The sequence below is a fragment of the Metschnikowia bicuspidata genome, assembly GCF_001664035.1.
Source record: "Metschnikowia bicuspidata var. bicuspidata NRRL YB-4993 chromosome Unknown METBIscaffold_3, whole genome shotgun sequence".
Classification (NCBI taxonomy): domain Eukaryota; kingdom Fungi; phylum Ascomycota; class Pichiomycetes; order Serinales; family Metschnikowiaceae; genus Metschnikowia; species Metschnikowia bicuspidata.
The window spans coordinates 1,417,500-1,438,953 of record NW_017387733.1 but is presented as its reverse complement, the minus strand read 5'-3'; the positions used below and the strand labels follow the sequence as shown (position 1 = coordinate 1,438,953).

The following is a 21,454-nucleotide window of genomic DNA, read 5'->3' as shown; positions in this document are numbered from 1 at the left end:
TTTGGATAATTACCTGCAATTCCCGGTGGGAATGAGAATCGCTCTTGAAAGCGCATATAATCGCACACGGCCAGGGAACCTCCCTGAGTTCCATTCTACAACCGGAGAACACGCGGTAGTACGCCGTCACAGAATAATCAGACGCGGCGAAGGTACTTCGAGGCTTTCCTCTATCCATGATAACTAAATGTTCGAGGACGAACATTCTAATTTTGGGGAGATAATGTTATGATACGACATGAGCCAGATTATAGATTCTGGGCATCCTGTATAATACGAAGGACGAAGAGTCTAAACATTCCTGATCGGGGTTACCCCTCACCTACTGTATAGAAGGGTTCCGAACTATAAAGGAGCGTGAGGCTGAGACATCCCTGAAGAAGGATAAGACTTTTTAGACATCGAGAATACGACAGATAGACTAGGCCTATCCACTAAGGCTGAACTATCTATAAACCGATCTACTCGTAGTTTAAGAGACAGCTCCAGGCTGTTTCATAATAAGTATTCTTATGGTGTGTCAATTATATAATGCATGTTTTGAGTATTCTATACAAATGGGGCCATCTTTGCTATATGGGCGTAGAAGTCTCCGGAAACTTAGTTTGCAAGATTCCAGCTCTTTCCCCAACAAAAGTTCAGGCTTGCGTTCCCAGAATTCAAAAACTATTTCCAGAACTAGTCAGCCAACACCAACGCGGATTCATGCAGAACCGGAAGATCAACCAGAACACTAATTTGCAGACTTTTCAGGGGAGGCCCAATGAAGAAATAGCTCCTCTCTAGTCAGTCGGATATGGCGGTGAAAGCACGAATTCAGAGGACGCCAAAATAAATCCGTTTGAGAATTTCAAAAAGAATCGAGATCAGAAAAATGAAGCAGACTGTCCCTTTTCTTTCCGGAGTGATGGCTTCCCTATCTACATCTCAAAGTTTCCTCACCCTCAAGGACACAAGGCTGCCCAAGATTAGTTAAACTTCTCCGCAGCTTTGTAATTTGGCAAAGTCTCGTTTGTGTTGAGGCAAATGCGCAGCTAACGAACAAGAGCAAAACATAGAATCGACTAAAATACAAGATAAAAACCCCGCGTTGACTCTCCCAACTTTTAAAATATACTGCAATTTCAAATTACATGACAAATATGGGATGGCGCATGTTATGAAAGCCACGAAGAGAGCACAACAGTACCCAGGTCGCAATTCAGATGTCTCACCAGAATAAAAATATTAGAGATCCATAAATGCAAACAGCCTTCAAACATCAAACCTACACATTAAACATTTTCTTGGAAATGAAACACGATGAAACAACTATATATCAAATGGACCAAACTCAAACTTCCCGACAATACAGTTGGAAGACGTCGCAGACACCCATGAAGTCACCGGAAGACAGCTGGAGGATACATACCCCACTGCTGCTTTCATAAAAATTGTACAAAAAGCGATTGGAATTATCTTAGATGGTGTTTAAACCTAAAAAGTCAACTCTAGATGCATTAAATGAATTAGAGTTAGAGGAGCAGGATTTCATGAGTGACACAAACAGTATGCCCCACTCATATTGTACATTTGCAAAACACTCTGCTGAATCGCCGCACACGCTCCTCTAACAATCAGCCAGTTCATTACAAAACTTCCACATTTGCCCAAACTCTCCTTCTCCCCCAAGCCCTTTCATGCATGTAAGGTTCTCTCATATAAAAGAAGAGTACTTCACACACCTACAAATACACTTGCGCCGATTGTACTTGGTATCCATTTTTTCGTGGAGTTCCAAAATCCTGGATCCTGAGCCACACTTATGAGCTGAGCGGATCCTACAGAAACCTATCCTGGGTGTTGATGACGTAATATCCAATACATAAACAGGTGCGGAGAGCTTTATCAAATGTGCTTCAATATCATCATTTTTCCTGTTTTATTGAAGAACATAATCTGCCAAAAGAAAAGTTTTATGGAACACTTGATAACATAAAGATGATTTCTTTCTATGGTCACTGCCAAAAAAGGCCCAGATCTGATTGTATCTTGATTTTTACCCAGACCAGATGACTCAGCAGACGACTGTATTTTGGTTTTCCGGCTCTATCTTGACTAGATTTCTCCATTTAGATTTTAATTCTCTATCTTCATTACATTTCTCCATTCTGATCTTAGTTCTCTATCTTCATTATATTTCTTCATATAGTTGTCTGTCAAAGTCATGGTTCTCTATTTTGGCGCTAAATTTCTCTCTTTAGTACATTTTTGATTTCTCTATTTGGTGTATATTCCTTTGTTTTGATTATTATTCCCTTTCTTGATTTGCTTTCCTCTGCCTCGATTCCGTTACTCTACCTTGTATTTTCGATGATCTTTCTCTACACTGGTGTCTCCATTATATATCTCCATCTAGTTTACATTCCTCTATCTTCAACACTATTATATTCCTCTTTCTTGGTTGTAATTTTCGTTTTTTGATTCATATTTGTCTATCTCTGATGATTCCCATATGTTGATAGCGTTCCTCTGCCTTCAACATATTCCTCTATCTTGTTTACATTCCCTACCTTGATTATATTTCTGATATCCCTGTATGTTGTTTATATTTTATTACCTTTTAGATATCTCTTTAGCCTAATAACGTTTTTCGATCTTCAATATAATTTCTATGTTGTTTACATCTCCTTATCTCAGTCCCAAACCTTTCTGGAGAGCGTTCCTATAACTCCATACATTTCTCCATATTGTTCACATTTTCTATCTGGACCATAATTCTCTATCTTGATCCCATTCTTGTCTCATGATAAATGCCTCTAATGCATTTCTCTATCTTCTCGATATTCCTTTACCTCGTTCACATTTTCCTGGGCTATAATTCTGTACCTTCATCCTATTCCTTCTCCAATACATTTCTGTATCGGCTCAATATTCCTTTTTCGTTTGCATTTTCATCTCAAATATACTTCTCTATCTTGATCCCATTCCTTCTCCAAAGGGTTTCTCTAACTTTTTAATATTCTTACTTGCTCACACTTTCATCTCGAGTATATTTCTCTATCTTAATCCCATTCCTTCTCCAATACATTCTTCTTTCTTCTCAACATTCCTACTCGTTCACACTTTCATCTCGAATATATTTCTCTATCTTGGTTTCAGTCCTTCATTTCAATCACGTTCCTCTCCAATACATTCCTCGATCTTCTCAACATTCCTACTCGTTCACACTTTCATCTCGAATAATTCTCTCTTGAGCCCATTCCCTCTCCAATACATTCCTCTATCCTCTCAACATTCCTACTCGTTCACACTTTCATCTGGAATATATTTCTCTATCTGCATCTATGTTACAAACCATGCATCCTTGGATAAGCCGGATGTCTAGGCCAAGTTGGCTCTCTCCCTGGCAGCCAAAACCTGCGAGATGGTGTCGTTCACCGAAGTGGGCAAGTCCACAAAAGAGAAGCCCAAGGCCTCTCTGGTCTTCTTGTTGTCGACCTTGGAAACCTCCACAGGCAGGCCAGGGTTGCCTACTGGCAACTTGTCCTTCAAGGACGCGAAGTTCGCGTTGATGATGTCGAGGATGCTTTGCGAGCTGAAGTCGCCGCTGTGCAACAAGAGACGCTGGTTCTTCCAGTCGTTCTCAAACGCAGCCAAGTGGGCCTTGGCCACGTCACGCACATCGATGAACCAGCCGGCCATGGGAGGAACCTCGGACTCGGGCGTCAACTTCAACAAGCCGGCAACCACCTCGGACGAGAAGTTGAGTTGCGGCGACACCTCGGAGTCGTAGGCCTGGGGGCCAAAGACAAACGCGGGGTTGATGGTGTTGAGTGCATACTGTGGCTTCTCCTCATTGTAGAAGTCCCAGGCGGCCTTCTCGGCAAACTTCTTGGAGCCGAAATAGCCGAAAAGCGGGTTTGCCTTGGACTCCTCCCAGGAAATGGAGTTCCAGGTGTCCTCGCTGATCTGGGTCTTGGGGTCGGCCATCTGGCCGGGGTGCACCTGCGCCGCCACGGACGAGGTGATGACAACCTTTTTGATTTGGGACCCGTGTGCCTTGATGGCCTTCAACACATTGAGCGTGCCCTCGACGGCAGGGTTGAGCAAATCCTTCTCGATGTCCTCCACCTCGAAAGTGACAGGCGAGGCCGTGTGCAAGAACACAGTGACCTCCGGGTGTTTTTCCAAGGCCTCGTCAAAAGCACCGACGGGTGTCAACAGAGGCACGACCTCGTACGAGAACTTGTCGGACGAAAATACCTCCCTGAGATGCTCTCCCTTTTCGCTGGATCTCACCGATCCAACGACGGCATAGCCTTTGGAGAGAAGAAGCTTGATGATGTGCTGCGCGATGTAGCCAGTGGCGCCGGTGACGAAGACAGAAGTGGACATGGTGTTAGTGTGGGTATTCAATTGAATTGATTAATTAGAAAGAGAGGTAAGAATGGGCCAACACGGCCATTCTTATACCTTGCAATATAGCAATCGCCGGCCCAATTTCTAAGCTGCGGCCTGCATGCGCGCCGCCGCCGGATGATTGTGTGCAAGCCGGCGATGATGTCGGCCGTCGGCAGAATCGGCATCCCGGCGAACGGGCCCGTTTTGCCCAAAAAAAAACGGTGGGCGCCAGAATTACAGGCGCCTTTGCATCCTCGTAGATCTGGGGCATTTTGGCGGTGGGCTGGCGCTGGCGTTCGGGCGCTTTGGCCTTCCCCAGACTCACGTGACCCGCGGGAGCTGACAAACCCTGCATGACCAGCGACGGTGCTTGGCGTTATCACGCCTTCTGTTTGCCACGGGGCGCCCTGTGTTCGCCTGCCTTCGATCTGCGGGATGATTATGTCATATTTCCCTGGGGCTTCTGGAGTATTCTTTGGCAAAACGCCCATGCTTTTTCGCGGCGTGCTGGACTAATTTCGCACTAAAAGATTAGGGCCGAACAATGGGCGGGAGGGTGCATTTTCGCACCCAGGAACCTTAAGTATATTGGCGGACATCGCCCGTGTTCTTCACGTACCCGGCATTTTTTGGGTATCTTCTCTTTTTTGTATTTGTGAACATTTCAGAGAAGCAGTATCAGCAGCAACACGTCAAGTTTTAGCAAAGCTACGGTCGGGCATACTATCATGGCTTTCGCCGGAGGCGACATGGGCTAGTGCACGACCAGGGCGTGGGGAGAACCCGAAACAGAAACTATCGGAGGAATGGAAATTTGGGCATCAGAATCAAATTGCCGCTGCTTGCATGCTGAGTGTACACTTCCAAGTCAACCTCTTAAATCAAATGAACAACAATAAAACTTTGAACGGAGATGTTCGCGCATAGACAGCACTGCTCTGGCCGGATCTGTGCACGCGAATATAGAAGTAATTCTAAAGTGAAAGCGAATTGAGCTTTCTCAGTGGTATGGGATTTGGACACTGGCGGTCGGAGCCGTTAACATCATTTATTCAGCTCTTGTATTGAGCGAGCCTGGGACGGAGAATCATTCTTCAGAAGGATTTGTACAGACGTGCCCCCGGACTAAAATTGAGGGAAACGGCTGTAACAACCGGGTACAAACCTATTTTTCGTTTCCTTCGCTCTGTTATTTTCAAAGCAGGGGTACTTGGAACATGGGCAAAATGCGAACTTGAAGTCAGACCACAGATTGGCCAAAGTGCATTGAGGCAAGTTCATTGCGGGGTCTCACCTGAAATATTGCTTGCTCTTTCGAGGTGTCTGGTAGGAGAGTCGTCATTCATAAGTTGTTCAAGATTTTTATCGAACATCGATCAGGTAAGCTTAATTGTAGCCCTGACAAGGATTACTCTTCATGGTGCGCTGGACCAAACTGACGCCATGCACATTGCATTGTTGCTTGAAATAAAAAGACAGCCATGCAAGGCATATCTGGACAGGAACACTAACATTTTAGAACGTAGACAACAAAACCAATTGAGATTTGCTGAAAACCTACTTCGAGCTAAACATTCTTCCCGTGAAATCGAGAATATGGAGTGCATCCAGACTAAGCGTTCAGAAAGATTTAAATCTGACAGTCTCGACTCCCGATTTCCTGAAGTCAGTTCCTCAAATAACAGCTTCTCTTTTTTAGTTTCTGCTTGGAGCAGGTTCATACCACGATAGTAGAAGACTTTCCATTTGCTCTTGGCACGCAATTTGATTAGAATCCACTGTTTTAAAAAGGCTTGGTTGAAAAAGAGAATCAGTGAAGGTAAGATTTGAGAAAACCCATGTTGTTCAACCAATTGCATGCTGGCAACAAAAGTGTTGAATTCACATAACTCTCCTGTGTTTGAAGCAGACAATTTTTTTTACGAAGCGGTACGACTCCTTATAGTATTACCCCATTTTAATTAAGATATGTCGGAAACTCACGAGACAGGTTCTGGTAGGCTATATTGTTTGACTCACCTGATGAGAGAAACAGCATAATGCTAACCTGCTGGCGATAAAAGCCAGACTTTGATTTTCTTCTTAAGTGACGACAAACACCACTCAAATTCCGGCGAAAATGGTGAAAATGCTACTTCGTAAACAGTATGCATCTAACATGAATTCTTGTTCACTTTAAGTAGAAGCATGAAATAAGAATTATGCGTAGCAAATCTCGTAAATAGAAATCATCTTCATAAAATCATTAATAATCGAAAAAATTTTCAAATGTTCCATAAAAAAATCGTCCCCCCGTCCCCCGCGCCCTCGCTAAACATGTCCAAACTAAACAGCCAAATTTTGCAAATATAAATACAGACAATGAACCACACCCATTTCCAAAACTAAATTTTGCTGTAAGAATGAAATAGAGCTCTTTAAAAAAATACAAGAGGGACAATATTTCTTTTTTCTTGAAGAAAACATCATATTATAGAGAGTCATGGGAGGGCTGTAACACCCCACCACTAACGAAAAAGCAACATTGGCTCAGGTGAGAAGACGCGAGCACCAACTCACAAAACTTCTTAAAGAGGATGTGACTTCCATCAAAAGGGCCTCTGCCCATAACCGATGTCAGTCCTTTGGATAAAATTGACTAAATGTCATAGTTTCAAAAGAATTGTTTTTCTTTTTTTTTGGTAGATTCATCTGATTAAAGGGGCAAAACTATATAACGAATATATATAAAAAACCTTCAAACAGCTCCCAGCTACGTACCAAGTGTCTTAGCTCGGCCCGTCCCCTCCCGTTAGTCACGGCCTGGACGGTTCTCATGGCACGTATCTGTTTACGTATTGATTATTACGTCATAGACTCCTAGGATAGGTCTCCTGTAGTAGTCGCTTCAACTCGGCTGGTTGTAGCGGACTTAAGGAGCCCACTTCCTGCGACTCGCCACGCCTTCTGGTGTAGACCTTGAAGATCGTGGTGACGAACCAATTTAATTTTGTTAAATTCTCCAATGAGTTGTCGGCTGGGGCCAACATTGAGTTCAAGCTCATGGGTTTGCTAAATTTTAGCTCTTGCCACCAGTATGTTTCGCAGTTGTTGTAGTGTTCTCCTAAGGACCCGCGACTGTAACTTTCCCATCACCAGCTATCAAAAGCTTTATTCCAGATTTAAACCATAATATTCATCAGTCTTAACAGGATTTGCAAATTCAGATTGGTATATGACTTTATATAGCTTACTCAACACATAAAGTTGGTTGCGGCCATACCATGCAGGAAACACTGTTTCCCGTCCGATCAACGTTAGTTAAGCTGCATAGGGCCACACTGAGTAGTGTAGTGGGAGACCATATGCGAAATTGTGGTGCTGCAATCTTTTTTTTACAGCTGGACACCAAGAGACGCAAATGTTTCTCTAAGTATTGCTTCATAAGACAATGAAGTTTTATGAATAGGCCATGGAGATGGAAAGTGGTTCAAATAGCCTATTAAACTAAAGTCTTCTCAATATTAAAAGAAAAAAGGATTCGCACGTTTCTCCGCTGACAGCGCGTCCAACCCCTGGCTGCAAAAAATATTGTATATATAATACCCTCTTCCTTCCAACATCATAACATTCACACAGTCATAACATACATCCTTAAATAAGAAAGCCATGAACATAGTACGTAGTATTTCCTTCAGGAGAAAAGCGAACAAGGCAGTGGTTGGAACCTCAGATCAGGAAGTTGTCCCTCAAGTAGGGTTGAAACCCCCATTCAAAAATAGCCGCCAGAATAAAACAGAATAAAACTCCATTTCCTCTCTTCCATAAAAGCAGCAGAAAAGCTTCTTCAGTTTCCGCAGCTGAGGTTTTCTTCGCTGATTTTTTAAAGAACATCTCGACAGAAATCGTGAAGTCAGTTACCAATAAAACGAAAGACCCTTGGAACCTGGCGGAGGGTGATCACTTAGGGCTTCTCGCCCCGGTCGCCATTGATCCTGTGGATATGCTCTCGTCCATTGATATTAAGGACGTTACTGAATCCGTTGCAGAAATCTTGATGATACTCATCAAAAAGTTGGCCGATGAGTTATTGTTGCCATTCTTGCGAGTCTTGCGCGTGGTATTGGAGAGTCTGCTTGGCGACAAGTCCCCTCTGGTCATCATCTGGATCGAAAATTTTGTTCGCAGCGTTGTGGAGGTGATCTTCAAAGCGCTTTTTGTGGGGCAAGAATCCTCGAAGGTGGAAATGTGGACGGCCTCTCTCACCGAAGATCTTTTGAAGGCACTTCTGGGTATTGCCAAGGAGCTGGACCTGGACAACACACTCGCAGACCCCTCACTCAACTCAAACGCGGCTGTGCTGAGTGCCAAAGAGGTATCTTATATATTGCTGATACCGCTGATCACCTCCAAATCAAAGTATGAGGACTCAGTTGAAGACTCTGTGGATGATTCTTTGAAAGCCACCATAGAAGACTTCAAGGCCCATATTGAAAAAGCCTTGAGATGAGTTCAAACTGGGAAAACCCATGAACTTCTGGGTTTATGTAATGTATTTGTCAAATAAAAATGTGAAGAGTTGAAAAATGTTGTTACTGACTGATGGTCAGTACTTCAAGTTTTTTACCGTACAAGATGCTTCTTTATCAACACATGGCAGTTTCGGATTTGTCCGTGTCTAGTCCTCATACTAGACCATTTGTCAACAGCTCCTTCCTTGTTCACTCATAAACGGCTATACTGAGGTTCAAAACTCCGGCTACTCTTTCACCAGATACCTACTGGCTACCAACATTATCTCAAATCAAAATATCTCTTATTTGACAGGATTCTTTAAACTATTTTCAAATACCACCACGAAGTTTGATGTTTGGATGACATGTGTTCCTGTTGTTGTCAACTTTTCAGTCAACGGCAACCACAGCAATGGGATGGGAAGTTATCAAAAGAATTCAGAGCTTTTGAATTCTGCTGAATTCAGCGCAGTTCACGTCTAAAATTTTCTCGCGGATAACAGTCCTTGACAGCCATTTGCCTCAACAATCAGCAAGAGAGAATATGAAGACAGAGCAAAAATATTAGAGCTACACATCGGCATTTCTCACTGATGCAGTAGGCCTTTAGTCCAAGGCAACCAAGATGGAACATAAAAATAAAGTGAAGTCGAGATTGATGATTCTGTGAGAAGCAAACAAAATGCCTTCGTACTTGGGATTTAATTTGAATAAGAAAGTTTATGCGCCTGGTAGTCAGTCAATATGTCTCAGCTTGTGCTTTTTTAAAAATGGCCTGAGGGAGTTGAATTGACGAGAGTATTAAGTTGGGCCAAAAATTGACACCTCAAATGCACGTGAGCCTTGGGGGCTTGAACCGGGGGCATTTGGAAGCAGTGACATGCCTTTGAATTGAAGAAAGCACCAAGTGTCCGGCAACATTGATTTGCTTCCGAAATCAGAAGCATGTTAGAGCTCCAAAAGTGGTGGGTGCGTTTTACACATGAAGCAATGCCCGTGTATCTGCAGAAGTTCGTGTTTAGTGGAACCACTTCATGATGAAGTAACAAAGAACAAAAAACAAAACAACCAATGACCAGAAAATCCACTTATCCTGCTTGGCCCGACGCTCCACTCTGCGTATCGTGCCCTGGCTCACCCCCAACGTCATCAAGCTCTCCTCGAATTTTGACCCCAATCGCTTCAAAGTTTCATTCTGGTCCACCAAGTCACCCAAAGTGCTTTGGCCCATCTCCAAAATCATGTCGAGCTGCTGGCTACCCCGGCCCAACGATTGTTTCTCCTTATATAGGCCCTCAGAATAGCCCATTTGAGCCTGCTGGGCCATGCCACTTTGAGGGTCTGTTGTCTGGCCATATGGATTATCAGAATTGACGGTTCTCCTTCCCATGAGCTCCTGGCGAGATTCTGCTTGGAGCAGTACTTCTCGTTGCTTCCTCAAAGAGTCGAATTTCAGTTGGAACTGCTCCAAATCCGCCCGGAATTTCTCGAGCCGGATTTTGTGCTTCTCCTCTGTGAAATTATTCTGGTTCATCAAGTCGCCGTACTCTTTGATCGTCTTTTTGAACGCTGTGAGAGACGTGATTATCGTGCCTTGGAGAGACATGGGCGACGTGCTGAGATTCTTTTCAAACGCAGCCAAGTCACGTGTGACCATTTGCGTTTGTCTCACCCCGTGATTATAGATTGAGTTCATACTTGCTCAGGTGGAAGTCATGGGGGAATGCACGCTTTGCTTTGAGGTAGCGTGTTCATATTGTCACGTCGTGAAGCTGGGCGTACTGCAGGTAGTCGGCGGTGTCGTTCCAGCACACGGTATATCAACACCACTTTTGCCGTCGGTTCAAAAGTGTTGCAAATCTACAAAATCGCCTTGGCTCTCGCCAAAAATCGCTCTTCCGCTGAACGTGGTCGCTGGGGACCGAAGCTTAATAGGTTTGTGATCGTGTCACGTGACCACGAGGTCGGTGCTGTCTTTCCCTAATAGAGATCTGTTGTATTTTTGTAGACAGCAAGTATGGCCATGTCATGCTGACCCAGCGTCCTAGTTTTTGTGTTTCAAGTGATGTATGTCTGATCAGTGATGTAGATTACTTGCGTTGCAGTGACTTAGTGGAAATGTTTCTTGTATGGCGCACCAAACCACACACAAGAGATGCAACTGTCTCCATCAATATCAATGTCTTCAAGTGCCTAGTATCGGACTTCAGCTCTCCGAAAGTATCACGACTAACTGCGATAAAAATGTACCAAATCAACCAAGCAGGCACCTATGTACATTCAGCCTTATTGTGTGCCGGCCTCTTCGAGGTACTGGTTGCAGGTGCAAAAAAACTCGTCAACAAGATTCCCTGATTTTGTCCCTTGGTCTGTCTCGAGATGAGACCGGGGTAGATCAAGACACAAAAGATGGGGAAATTTATTCATGCATTTTTTGTGAATGAAATCTACAAGGTTGGAACCGCAGTGCACGTCAATGTCTAGAGAGTTGAACATGAAAAACCTTCATTTGCACCACAAGTTATTCAAAATAAACATTTCACTATTGTGTAAGATGCAAGCATGGGAGTTATTTCTCAAGCAATTTCAAAAGTCTAAAGATTAAAGACTCTGATCCGCTCACGGTACCGAGACTGCAATAGATAGCTTTAAACGGCCAACAATCGGACAGCTGGCACCATATAAAACGGCCTTCCACTAAACATCTTCCCGCGCAGGCAAAGTGCTTTAAATCCAGAGGGAAGCACGAGTATCTTCACGAAAACCGAGTGGACACCCAATTTTTTGGTTTCTAGAGAAACGTCTTGTAACTTTCAAGCGGTTTCATCTCTCTTGAAGTTCATTTTCACGTGGTTCTCCTAAAAATAAGTTCCATTGGTCGAGTCGACAAAAATGAATTTTAACCTTTTTTGCTTTCAAGCTGTAGTTTCTCTCTCAAACCCTGTTTACATACAATTGGCAAAAAAGGCTACCGAAGGAGCAACTGAAAAAGTGCTAAAACCCTTTACCAACAGAACTAGACAACCACCTAGAGCATTTGCCTCTGACGTCAAAGCTTTTATGTTGCAGTCTGTATTGCAGCCTCTACTATCCTCACAGTCGAATCCCAAAGAAAAGTCAACTATGAAGAGCTATAATCAAAAGATATTAGTTTTAGAAGCTGGTCCGTTCGAAAGCCCAAGACATTTGCCTCTTTGGGACAGCTGAAACGTATACCATTCTGAGTGTGAGTAGCATAGGATATGGAGACTTCCTCTATACCAGCAAGAGCAAGAAAACTACCCAGAGAAAGCGAGAAATTGCAATATTTGATTGCCAGCCACGTACCAGATTACCAACTGGGAACCAGTTACAGATGCCTAAATATCCATCACCTTAAGTTTTGCCGAGCAGTCGCCCCAGTCCATAGTCAGATACAAGTCACGTGACAGGGTAGATCATGAGGCGTCAAGATTAAGACCCCACGGGCGCACAAATTGCAAAGGTTTGGTCATCTCGCCTGTTGTTTCTACAAAGCGAATTAGTGACTAGGAGGAAACCAAGAAGTACTACCTTATTCAAAATCCTTGAAGTAGCAGAATACTGTAAAGCCTCCCTCTCAAAATTTTGCCCTGCAGCCATGCCGAGCTGGTGCTTCATAATCAAGAGTTTTCTTTCAAAGATAGACTCTTCATCGTAGCCTCCAAGCCAGTTCTGGCAGCAAGCAAGTATCTAGCTGCGAGATAGAGGTGATTGATAGACAAAGAAATGCTAGAAAATTTCATTTTCTGAGACTGCTATGCCTCCTCATATTTCAAATTATTTCTGGATAGGCCTGCTCTCTTATGCTGGTGTTTGAAATGCTACTGTGCAATAGCCTCGCGCATACCTCAGACCACTGAGATGCCACTATAATATGCTGGTATTTGATATACCAATATACAATGCCATCTGAAAGTAAGGGATTTGAGGGAGGGCATTGGATCTTTAATCATAAGTATTCTGGAATTTCGACATGTGCCACTCATGCCTAATGCCTAATATTTATTATGCGAACAGCTCCTCCAGTGGCATGTTCTTTCACTTCGTTGGTAGTATACTTTATGCATGGAATTTTCTTTTCGACAACATTTCTGGGAATTCCAGCAGAACTTCAGGAACTTGGCCGGCCAGAAATATTTATTGTGGCTTGTGGCGTTATCTATTTGCCTCACTGAATATCGCCGCAATGTTGACATTGTTTTGTCTTGCGCGGATTCCTATCGGCCGCAAAATTCCCCGCCCTACTAGTTTCTTCCTATTTTAGACTGTGGGGGTTACGAGCCCAAAACGGCAACTGCAGGCATATGTTAGTGGGGCTCATTTGTCTATAAAAGGGGGCGGGTCCCTCCACCTTCTCCTTCCTTTTTTTTTCCTTAAGTCTGGTGCATCCATTAGCTTGGATATGCGCTCTACCTTGGATGCTGGAGACTTCCTAGCATGAGGCTCTTTATGGGCTGATTGCTTAGCAGCATCCACCTTTGCCCTGGCTAAACCAAAAGTTGGGGCTTAGGCGGTGGGAATTTATTCGCCCAACCTACCCAGGGGTCAGACCCTGACTGCGTATGCCTAGGCTACGTGATTCATCCACGTTATGAAAGGCAATCCATGCAAAGTCATCGAACATCCTAAAATCGAACGCCGAAGAAATTCAAGTTCCCAAACTACATCCAGCTCTAATAAAGCGGGTGTCTCATAGGTTTTTAATAAAATTTTTTCCTTTAGACCGATGTAGTATATGCCCTTGGCAGGGTGTGAAATGGAGACGTCCAATTCTACACAAGCCGAAAAATAGATCTGTTGGCGCTCGCTTGGGCCGGATTTCTATTTGCGCAATGAACAACTTTACATGTATGCCAGACGCAAGTGGTTCGAGGGCAGCTCACGAATGCTTTTTCACGCAGTTCCGAACTCGCAAATCACAACGCCTATGCTTGATTCGAGTGTTTAGCATGTGTTTTTCATGAAAGGTTCTTTTGGGGCTATCGTCCTGTTTTCAACAGCATACCATGTGATATCCCGCCCAGCTTCAGTTGCCAATGATGGGCGACCATGGCTCCCTGGAGAAAAAAGAAGCCATGACGGACAGCACAGCCATTGTGTGTCTTGACAACTCGCTGGCGTCAATTCCCTTCCTAAGCTCCTTGAGTATTTAATAAAGTTTTTCATCCACCGGCAAGCCCTCTGGCTAAGCCATCTAGGAAAGCCCTGTGAGTGAGGCTGACTTCAGTACTCTTAAATGATCAAAGCTCAGTCGCCATTGTCAAATCACATGGTAGAACATGGGGCCCATATTGTAGGACCCTCCGGGGTCTTTATTGTTCCATCAAGCAGTCTCCCAATTCTCCAAAAATAGTCATTCTAGCGCGCTTACAAACATCAGCAGTAAAGCGCCATGGCTCGTGCAGCAGCCTACCCGAAAAACCTCACGAACGCCAACATCAAAGCCGCAGTACCGGAACTGACACCGATCAACCACTGCATGACCTGCGTCTTGACGGACTTGATCTGCATTTGCACATTGGCGATCTCCTCGTCAATGCGCGTGAACGTGTCTTCGATCTTCAGCTCGTGGATGGAGCTCTCCTCCCGGATGCGGCCCTTCTCCAAATTCAAATCTAGCCGCACGCCCGCCAGGTTCTTGGTGATTTCCTCCTTGAGCCTGTTTTGGAGATTGGTCAAGTTGGTACGGAGCAGCTCCTGCTCTTTTTTCAAGCTGGTGAACTCGCTCTTGTCCATGGTCTGGAGCTCGCCCTTCAACTTGGCAAAGTCCACCTTTTGCTGGTATGCCACTGAATTGAGCCGTTCCTTGGTCACGAGGTTCTTGGCAATCAGACTGATGCCGTCGTTGACGGCCTTGTTGACAATCCCCACGGCCGTTTCAGCCTGCTGTGGCGAAAAGCCGCCTTTTTCAAGCGACTGGACGAATTTCTTGGTATCAAAACGGGTGACGCTGCTGAGACACCTGCGTGCAATGCCGATTTGGTTCATTTTGGACCCGGGTGATTGGTGTGGGAATTTCAGGGGTTAAACCAGGTTATTTTGGTGGTTTGGGGTGGTTTGGTGGGGAGCGTCTTGCTTTCTGTCTCCTTGTGGTGATGTTTTGTTGTTGATCTATTATTGCTGAGATGTAGCTGAGATGTTGCTGGTGTGTCGCTGATATGTTGATATGTTCCTTGTATCTTGCTGCCGTGTTACTGTTATGTTGATTTTGTTTGGCTTTGATATTTGCTGTTTTTTTTGGTGCTTTTGTTTGTGCTGTTAGTTTGTCTACTTTGCTGCGTGTCCTCTCGTAGTCGTGGCTTTAGAAACTCTACATTATGTAGGCTGGTGGGGTGGTGTTTCGCGGCGATACCAATTGGCGCACAGGCCAGAAATAGGGCCAGAGTATTGATCCGGCCTGGCATGGACACACAAGGATTCAGAAAAAATACTGGACACTCATCAGATACTATGGAAGGGAATTATCAAATCTACCGGCATAGTGGAAGGATCTCACCCAGTTTTGCTTTTTGGGACCCCTCTATGTTTTTAATTAATTGTGAGAAACGCACCGAAAAATAAAAAAAAAGGAAACGTGGTGTGTAAATAGGTACAAGTTTGGAAGTTTAAACGAGCCTACTCCCAATATGTTGACATTGACTTGCAATACTCTAAAATAGCCACTATCGTTTGGGCGAGTCGGTCAAAAAGCAGGGATCCTTGAAAAAGGGTGTTGCTTGCTGTCAGATGTGAAAGTCCTCACCATCAGGCGTCGGTCGACCTCTCTGCCATGTAAACTATGAAAAACTGAGGAATACTATCAAACGAGCCACTATATCAACGAACATAATAGTATCAGTATTATAGAAAAAAAATATTTTAGGCGCACCCTCCATGGTTTTTCCTGAAACACAGCTGCTCCTGCTTTTCGGAATTGCCTTTATCCGTGGTAGCAATTTAAAAACGCGAGGAATTCAGAATGTGCTTGGCTTCTATTGCTCTGAGCTTGTTGCTTTTGGTACATCACACACAAGACAAAGGGAAGTCTTAGTCGTTTCAACTGTTGCTTTTGAGTCTTAAAACAAGATATGCGCTTTTGAAGATAACTATGAGTGTTGAGGATGAAATGGTTTCAAGCTTCATACAATCTTTATGGAGGCTCAGCCTGAATTATAATTAAACATATATATAGAATATAGATTGCTTCATAGAACAGGGGTAATTACCATGATTAAAGATGTTAACGGAGACACTAGAAGCCCCATAAGATTATGAGAATAACCAAAACATGAGTCCAAGTCAAGAAAGAATGCTTTCAGAATTTGATGAGTTCCAATTAACGTGTTTGTCTAAAATTTCTCATCTGGGAAGTTAGTTGCTTTCCCATTCAAAACTTAATGATAACTGCAGGATATGGGGCTTCTGGGCCGGTTTGGGAAAGCGTTGTAGGACTTGGTCTCTTGCCCTATAACTTGGGGTTACCGTTCAACTATTTTGAGCTTCCATATAGAGACTTGGTTCTACTATGGGCGAGAATCACTTAATGTGGGCGCCAAAAACAACACAGCCTCAGATAACTACAGGAGCGGAGCCATCTGAATACAAATAAGATTACAATCTCTTCCTGTTGGACTCTAGTTCAAGGTGCGCATGCGTGGTAAGTTCTTGGTACATTGGTTTGTCTCTTACCAGTGGCCGTTACCAGAACACGCTGTACTGATTTTGTGACAACAAATCAAGAGCTAAAAATTGCTTGATTGATTTAAAAAAGGGGTTCCTAACCCCACGTTCTAACTGCAGGTAGTGACTTTGCCCAATGTGGTGGGTATTTTGCATTTACATGGAGCAAAACCCGGGTATATAGAGCAGTAGCCCGGTGAGACATTTTGAATGAACCTTTTTTTCTAGTCAGTGATAGTCCCTTCTAAGTCATCCTACAAACATACAATACTTCCCTCCCGATGATGCTCATGTTGGCTGTTGATGATACTCTTGTAACACGATTCAAAACTTTTCAAGTTCAATTCATTAAGTATAAATGAAGAATCCCGTGAAGCGAGATTAGAGCAGATACAGAAAGGTGGTCTGCTCCTCCCCCTGTGTATTTTTACAAGCCAGTCTGTGGGTGTGAACGGCGTAACAAAAGGTGTAGGGTGTAGTCAAGTATGGTCTAGAGTGTGGCGTACAGCGTAATGTAGGGAATGGTATAAGTGTAGTGTTAAATATAGTATAAACAATGGTATTGGGAAAGTGATAAAGGGTATATATAAGAGTAAATTGTCTGATAAAGGGTAAGGTATAGAGTATGGTATGAAGTATAGCGTGAGGAATGACATGGGTATAGAACATAGTATAGAGCAGAGTTTAGAGAAGAGTATAGAGCAGAGTATAGAGTAGAGTGTAGAATAGAATAGTACACTATAGAGCACAATATAGCCCAAAAAAGTAATTTGATACTTTCAATAATTCAACACAGACTCTTTACTAAAAGCATTAACTATAGAGTCGTCGCCACAACGTACTTTCGTTTTTTACATCAATCTGAATTTCAATTTTGTAATTTTGCAATTATACGGTATTCTTATAGAATCACTAAAACATGAGATATCAGGGCTACTATATGATGTTTACATTTTGAGTTCATAATCCAGTTAATTACGCTGTTATACTTTTTGAATATCGAGTGTTCAAGTTGCCAATGGGGATATTGTCCCACCCTGAAAATACTTTAGAGGTTGAATTAATACTTTGTTTTATTAATCCTGTCTTTCCAGTATTGAGCTCTCGATTGCTACGTCCTTCATCAAAGCAGCTTTCAATATGAGCATCGACTGTAGATTTAGTTGAACAGAATATTCTTTCGTGAAAGGAAGCCCATTGGTCGTTTTATGACAGGATCCGCTTACTAAATTAATGCTTTTGTTAATTCGAGAGTATCCTCATTATTAATATTGGAGCTTCTGTGTACTAAGAAGTTATTTAATGTGCTTACTGCTTGATAGTTCTTTCACCAGGTCTGAAACCATGATCAACCAATTCCATGTCAATTTTCGCTCGCATTAGAATAGTACGATTTCTAAAAGTAGGTATATATAAATGACTAAGTTAATTATCATTATGCATAAACAACCTGGGATCAGGTTGACTTTTGTTTTTTTGGTAATAACTTCATTATTAATTTTATACATGAATGAGATTATTATGTATGATTTAATTTCTCAAGACAATATTATATTTTAGACTCAGCCGACTTGAATTTTAATTTAAGTTCAAGAGCTTTACGATTAGCTGCTTGGGCGGTTTTTTGTGGCCACGATATGCTTTATGTTTTATGTTTTATTCAATGTTCTGATATTTGAATGCTATCTCTGTATTATCAGCTGAGGTCAGATATATTAAGCTTTCACAATACATACATCTCGAGTTGTCACACCTTTGGTCTTGAATGATAATTCGGCTGCTTTCATTTTATACAGGTTGAAGCCATACCATATTCCGCTTCCTAAGTATTGGTTTTCCAAGAATTTTGTCACTCAATAAAATTCTACTTGTAGGACCTTTAACTGTATAATTTGCAATGTGTCAAATTCATCCTTGCTTGTAAACTTTGAAATTGTTAGAGTGGTCAGTAAATATTTTGACTACTCGGAATAATATTCTAATTTATTTTGCAAACTTCATCCATAATTGGCCGAGTTTTTACTTCCACAATTCCCTTGTCTGGAGTACTAATATTCCTTCGAGCTTTTTTATCTTGCCGTAATGGGCTAGAATTGATTCTATTCAAGTGATTGACATTATATATTACTAACCGAATTACTTCTACAGGCTCCTCTGGGGTTGTTAGTTCTCCTCAAAGATGGTGCCCTTATGAATCGAAAATAGATGTTTCATGCTCCCTCTCTATCCTCATTATAAGATGTCAGTATATATAACATCTTATTATGTTCTTGCATACTGCCCTTCTCTGTTTCAGAGCCACCATTTGTCTTTGCTAGTATATGACCTACGGATTGAGCATATTCCTAGAAGCATCAGACTTGTTCTTTATGTTATACAAATTGGTTTTGCATGCGCCAAGAAGGTCAACAAGAACAGCCCATAGGGTAGGGAGAGCCGCGAATGATGATTTAGAAACTCGATCATAGACCCTTTCAATCTCAATTATGACCAGTTTCAATCCTAACCATGGCCATGACTAGACATCATGATCCTCTTGAATGTAAGAATAGCCCGGGCCTTGCCAGGTAATCTCACTCTTCGCACCTAATAGAGATATGAATATGAGCCTTGCTAGGATCCTACAATGAATACGTCTCGCATTATAGGAGAAAAAGCGGGAAGCCGCACGCATACAATGGTTCTCTTTCTCCAAATATGGGTACTTACTACAAGGTGACGTATGGTATTCTACCAAAACCGGATACTACTCTTATGTACCGTTTACTGAGTATATATACAGTCCACAAGATCTGTGCAACACATAAATCGGGAATTAACATTCTTGTTTGGACACATTTCAGATCGTCTGCCATAGATGGGGCCCACATAAAAAGCAACAGCAACACATCAATCCGGTCTGCTCTCCAAACCGACAGTCCAGCAACATACGCCTCCATGCTCGCGGAACATTTTGCTCAACTTCTGGTTGTGTTTGATAATATCAATACCTATTTGCTGAAAAAAAGGTACTGGACAAAACTCAACGTAATATTGTTCCAAGGCAGACCTATTCATCTGGACTTACAACGTGGGGAAATGAATTTGGATGTTACAGGCAGATATTTTATACGTTCCAATGCAAGAACAATTTCTTTTGCTTCTCGCGGCCAGGGCAATGAATTCACCAAAAATTTTCTTATGAAACTGTTCGATAATAGTTGCTGGAAGATGTTTCCTGTTTTGAAAACTGATGTTATTCGATGAATGAACCAACACATGACTCTGAGTGATATAAAGAGAATCTTGCTCACCACTTACTGTATTTCTTCAACACCTTGACGTTTCCGGAACTAAAAGCTTTCTGGATTTCATTATTTCAAGGGCCAAAAAAGCTTCACTAAAATTGACGGTTTTGTGAAACTCAGAATCTTGCTTTCAATCTTCAAATTCTCGAAGTTTTAAAAATGAAAGCGTCTCTGTGCTGTCTCCAATGTTGAACTTATTTATACACAGATGACGTTCATAAGTTCATGTCTTTATGCTGAAGCTAAACGAGAGCATAACATCCATGCTGAAATGATGGAGTAATTATAACATATTGCTTAAAACATTTTTCCAAGTACAAAGCTCTCCAAAAAAGTTTTCACTGTCTAGGAAAGCCTCTCGATAGATTTTGAGAAGCACTAAAGCCTTCACCGGGCTGATTTTAATAATGTTAAGAGCTCAAACTGTGTGGGACTTTTTGGTGAATGTTATTTGCTCAGTCTTCTGAAAGTTTTGATCATAAATTCATGCATCATGATATATGTTGCCCGTATAAGGTCGCTTTTTTATGTTTGTCTAATCAACGCAGAAAGAGGTAAAACGTAGTATATATGGAACATTTAAAGACCTTCCAAAAATAATTCTAGTGTCGAAAAATCAAACCTCCATATTTTATTACGGCCTTGACAAAATTCTAGGCACGCATGAGACTAGGTATTGACAACTACGGTATCAGTTTCTGAATTCAGTCTCCTGCAATAGATGCCTGACCCGACAAATGCTACATAATAAGGGAGTTTACTTTCCGGCTCGTGAGGTCCTTGAATTTATACCTTGAAAACCGTGGTGATGAATCAATTCAAGTGTTTTAAGTTTTTGAGAGAGTTCTCGAAGGAGGTCAACATATTGATTCAGATCACAGGTGGATATAATGGGATGTCTGTGATTTGTATTATGGATCCTAACACTCTTGAATTTGACTTTAGTTGTCATAAGATTTTGGCGGCTCATTTGCAAATAAACTAGATGAAATTAATAGTGATAATAAAACCATTTTATGAATTAAGCTGGCGGCTGCCTCTTTGCTACAAGCAAAAAGCTAAAAGATAGTTCAGCTTAAGAAAGCTGGCCTAGTCCTTCGGTGATATTCAGGAAATGAGTACTAATTCCTGAACCTGAGAGTATACAATTATCACGACCCTTATAACCATGTCTTCCTTGTTAACCCTGCTTAAGATAACATAAGCTTTCTTCCACAGAAAAATCATCTGATTAAAGGAGAAATACTATGGAAAAAAAGAAAACCTTCAAAGGCTCCCAGGTGTTTAAAGTAGCTCAAGGGCCTTTCATTTGTACTGTAAGCTTGTTCGTTCAACTTTTTTTCTTTTCTTTAAAGAAACATTATATAGTAGGATGCCACTGGAGCGATGTAAAACTCTTCCACTAAATAAACAATTCAAAAAAAAAGCAAATAATAAATTGTCAAATTGGCTCAGGCGCAAAGGCGTGAACACCAACTCACGAAATTTCCCAAAGAGACTCAAAAAGACTTCCACCCATAACCACTTAAATAAAAACAACTAAATGCCATATTCCCTTTTTTTTTTTGGTAGATTCATCTGATTAAAAGGGCAAAACTATATTAATCTTTA

General features: G+C 42.2%; 5 protein-coding genes across 5 annotated transcripts; 1 reads left to right on the top strand and 4 right to left on the bottom strand.

Moving 5' to 3' along the window:
• Positions 1–3,363: 3,363 nt before the first annotated feature.
• On the bottom strand, positions 3,364–4,377 carry METBIDRAFT_42315 (SDR family oxidoreductase; the record flags this gene model as incomplete). The annotated part of the gene is made up of 1 exon (XM_018857529.1): positions 3,364–4,377. The coding sequence occupies one exon, from the start codon at positions 4,375–4,377 to the stop codon at positions 3,364–3,366; it is 1,014 nt and encodes a 337-aa protein (XP_018711851.1).
• A 2,848-nt stretch (positions 4,378–7,225) lies between these two features.
• Positions 7,226–7,577, bottom strand: METBIDRAFT_31883 (uncharacterized protein). Its single transcript, XM_018855938.1, has one exon. It carries the CDS (start codon positions 7,410–7,412, stop codon positions 7,233–7,235), a length of 180 nt encoding a protein of 59 aa, XP_018711850.1. The 5' UTR covers positions 7,413–7,577; the 3' UTR covers positions 7,226–7,232.
• Positions 7,578–7,879: 302 nt separating this feature from the next.
• On the top strand, positions 7,880–8,872 carry METBIDRAFT_82964 (uncharacterized protein; the record flags this gene model as incomplete). The annotated part of the gene is made up of 2 exons (XM_018859225.1): positions 7,880–8,040; positions 8,252–8,872. The coding sequence occupies exons 1-2, from the start codon at positions 8,032–8,034 to the stop codon at positions 8,870–8,872; spliced, it is 630 nt and encodes a 209-aa protein (XP_018711849.1). The 5' UTR covers positions 7,880–8,031.
• A 1,022-nt stretch (positions 8,873–9,894) lies between these two features.
• On the bottom strand, positions 9,895–10,572 carry METBIDRAFT_11871 (uncharacterized protein; the record flags this gene model as incomplete). The annotated part of the gene is made up of 1 exon (XM_018854116.1): positions 9,895–10,572. The coding sequence occupies one exon, from the start codon at positions 10,570–10,572 to the stop codon at positions 9,895–9,897; it is 678 nt and encodes a 225-aa protein (XP_018711848.1).
• Positions 10,573–14,306: 3,734 nt separating this feature from the next.
• Positions 14,307–14,885, bottom strand: METBIDRAFT_78330 (uncharacterized protein; the record flags this gene model as incomplete). The annotated part of the gene is made up of 1 exon (XM_018858865.1): positions 14,307–14,885. One exon carries the CDS (start codon positions 14,883–14,885, stop codon positions 14,307–14,309), a length of 579 nt encoding a protein of 192 aa, XP_018711847.1.
• Positions 14,886–21,454: the final 6,569 nt, after the last annotated feature.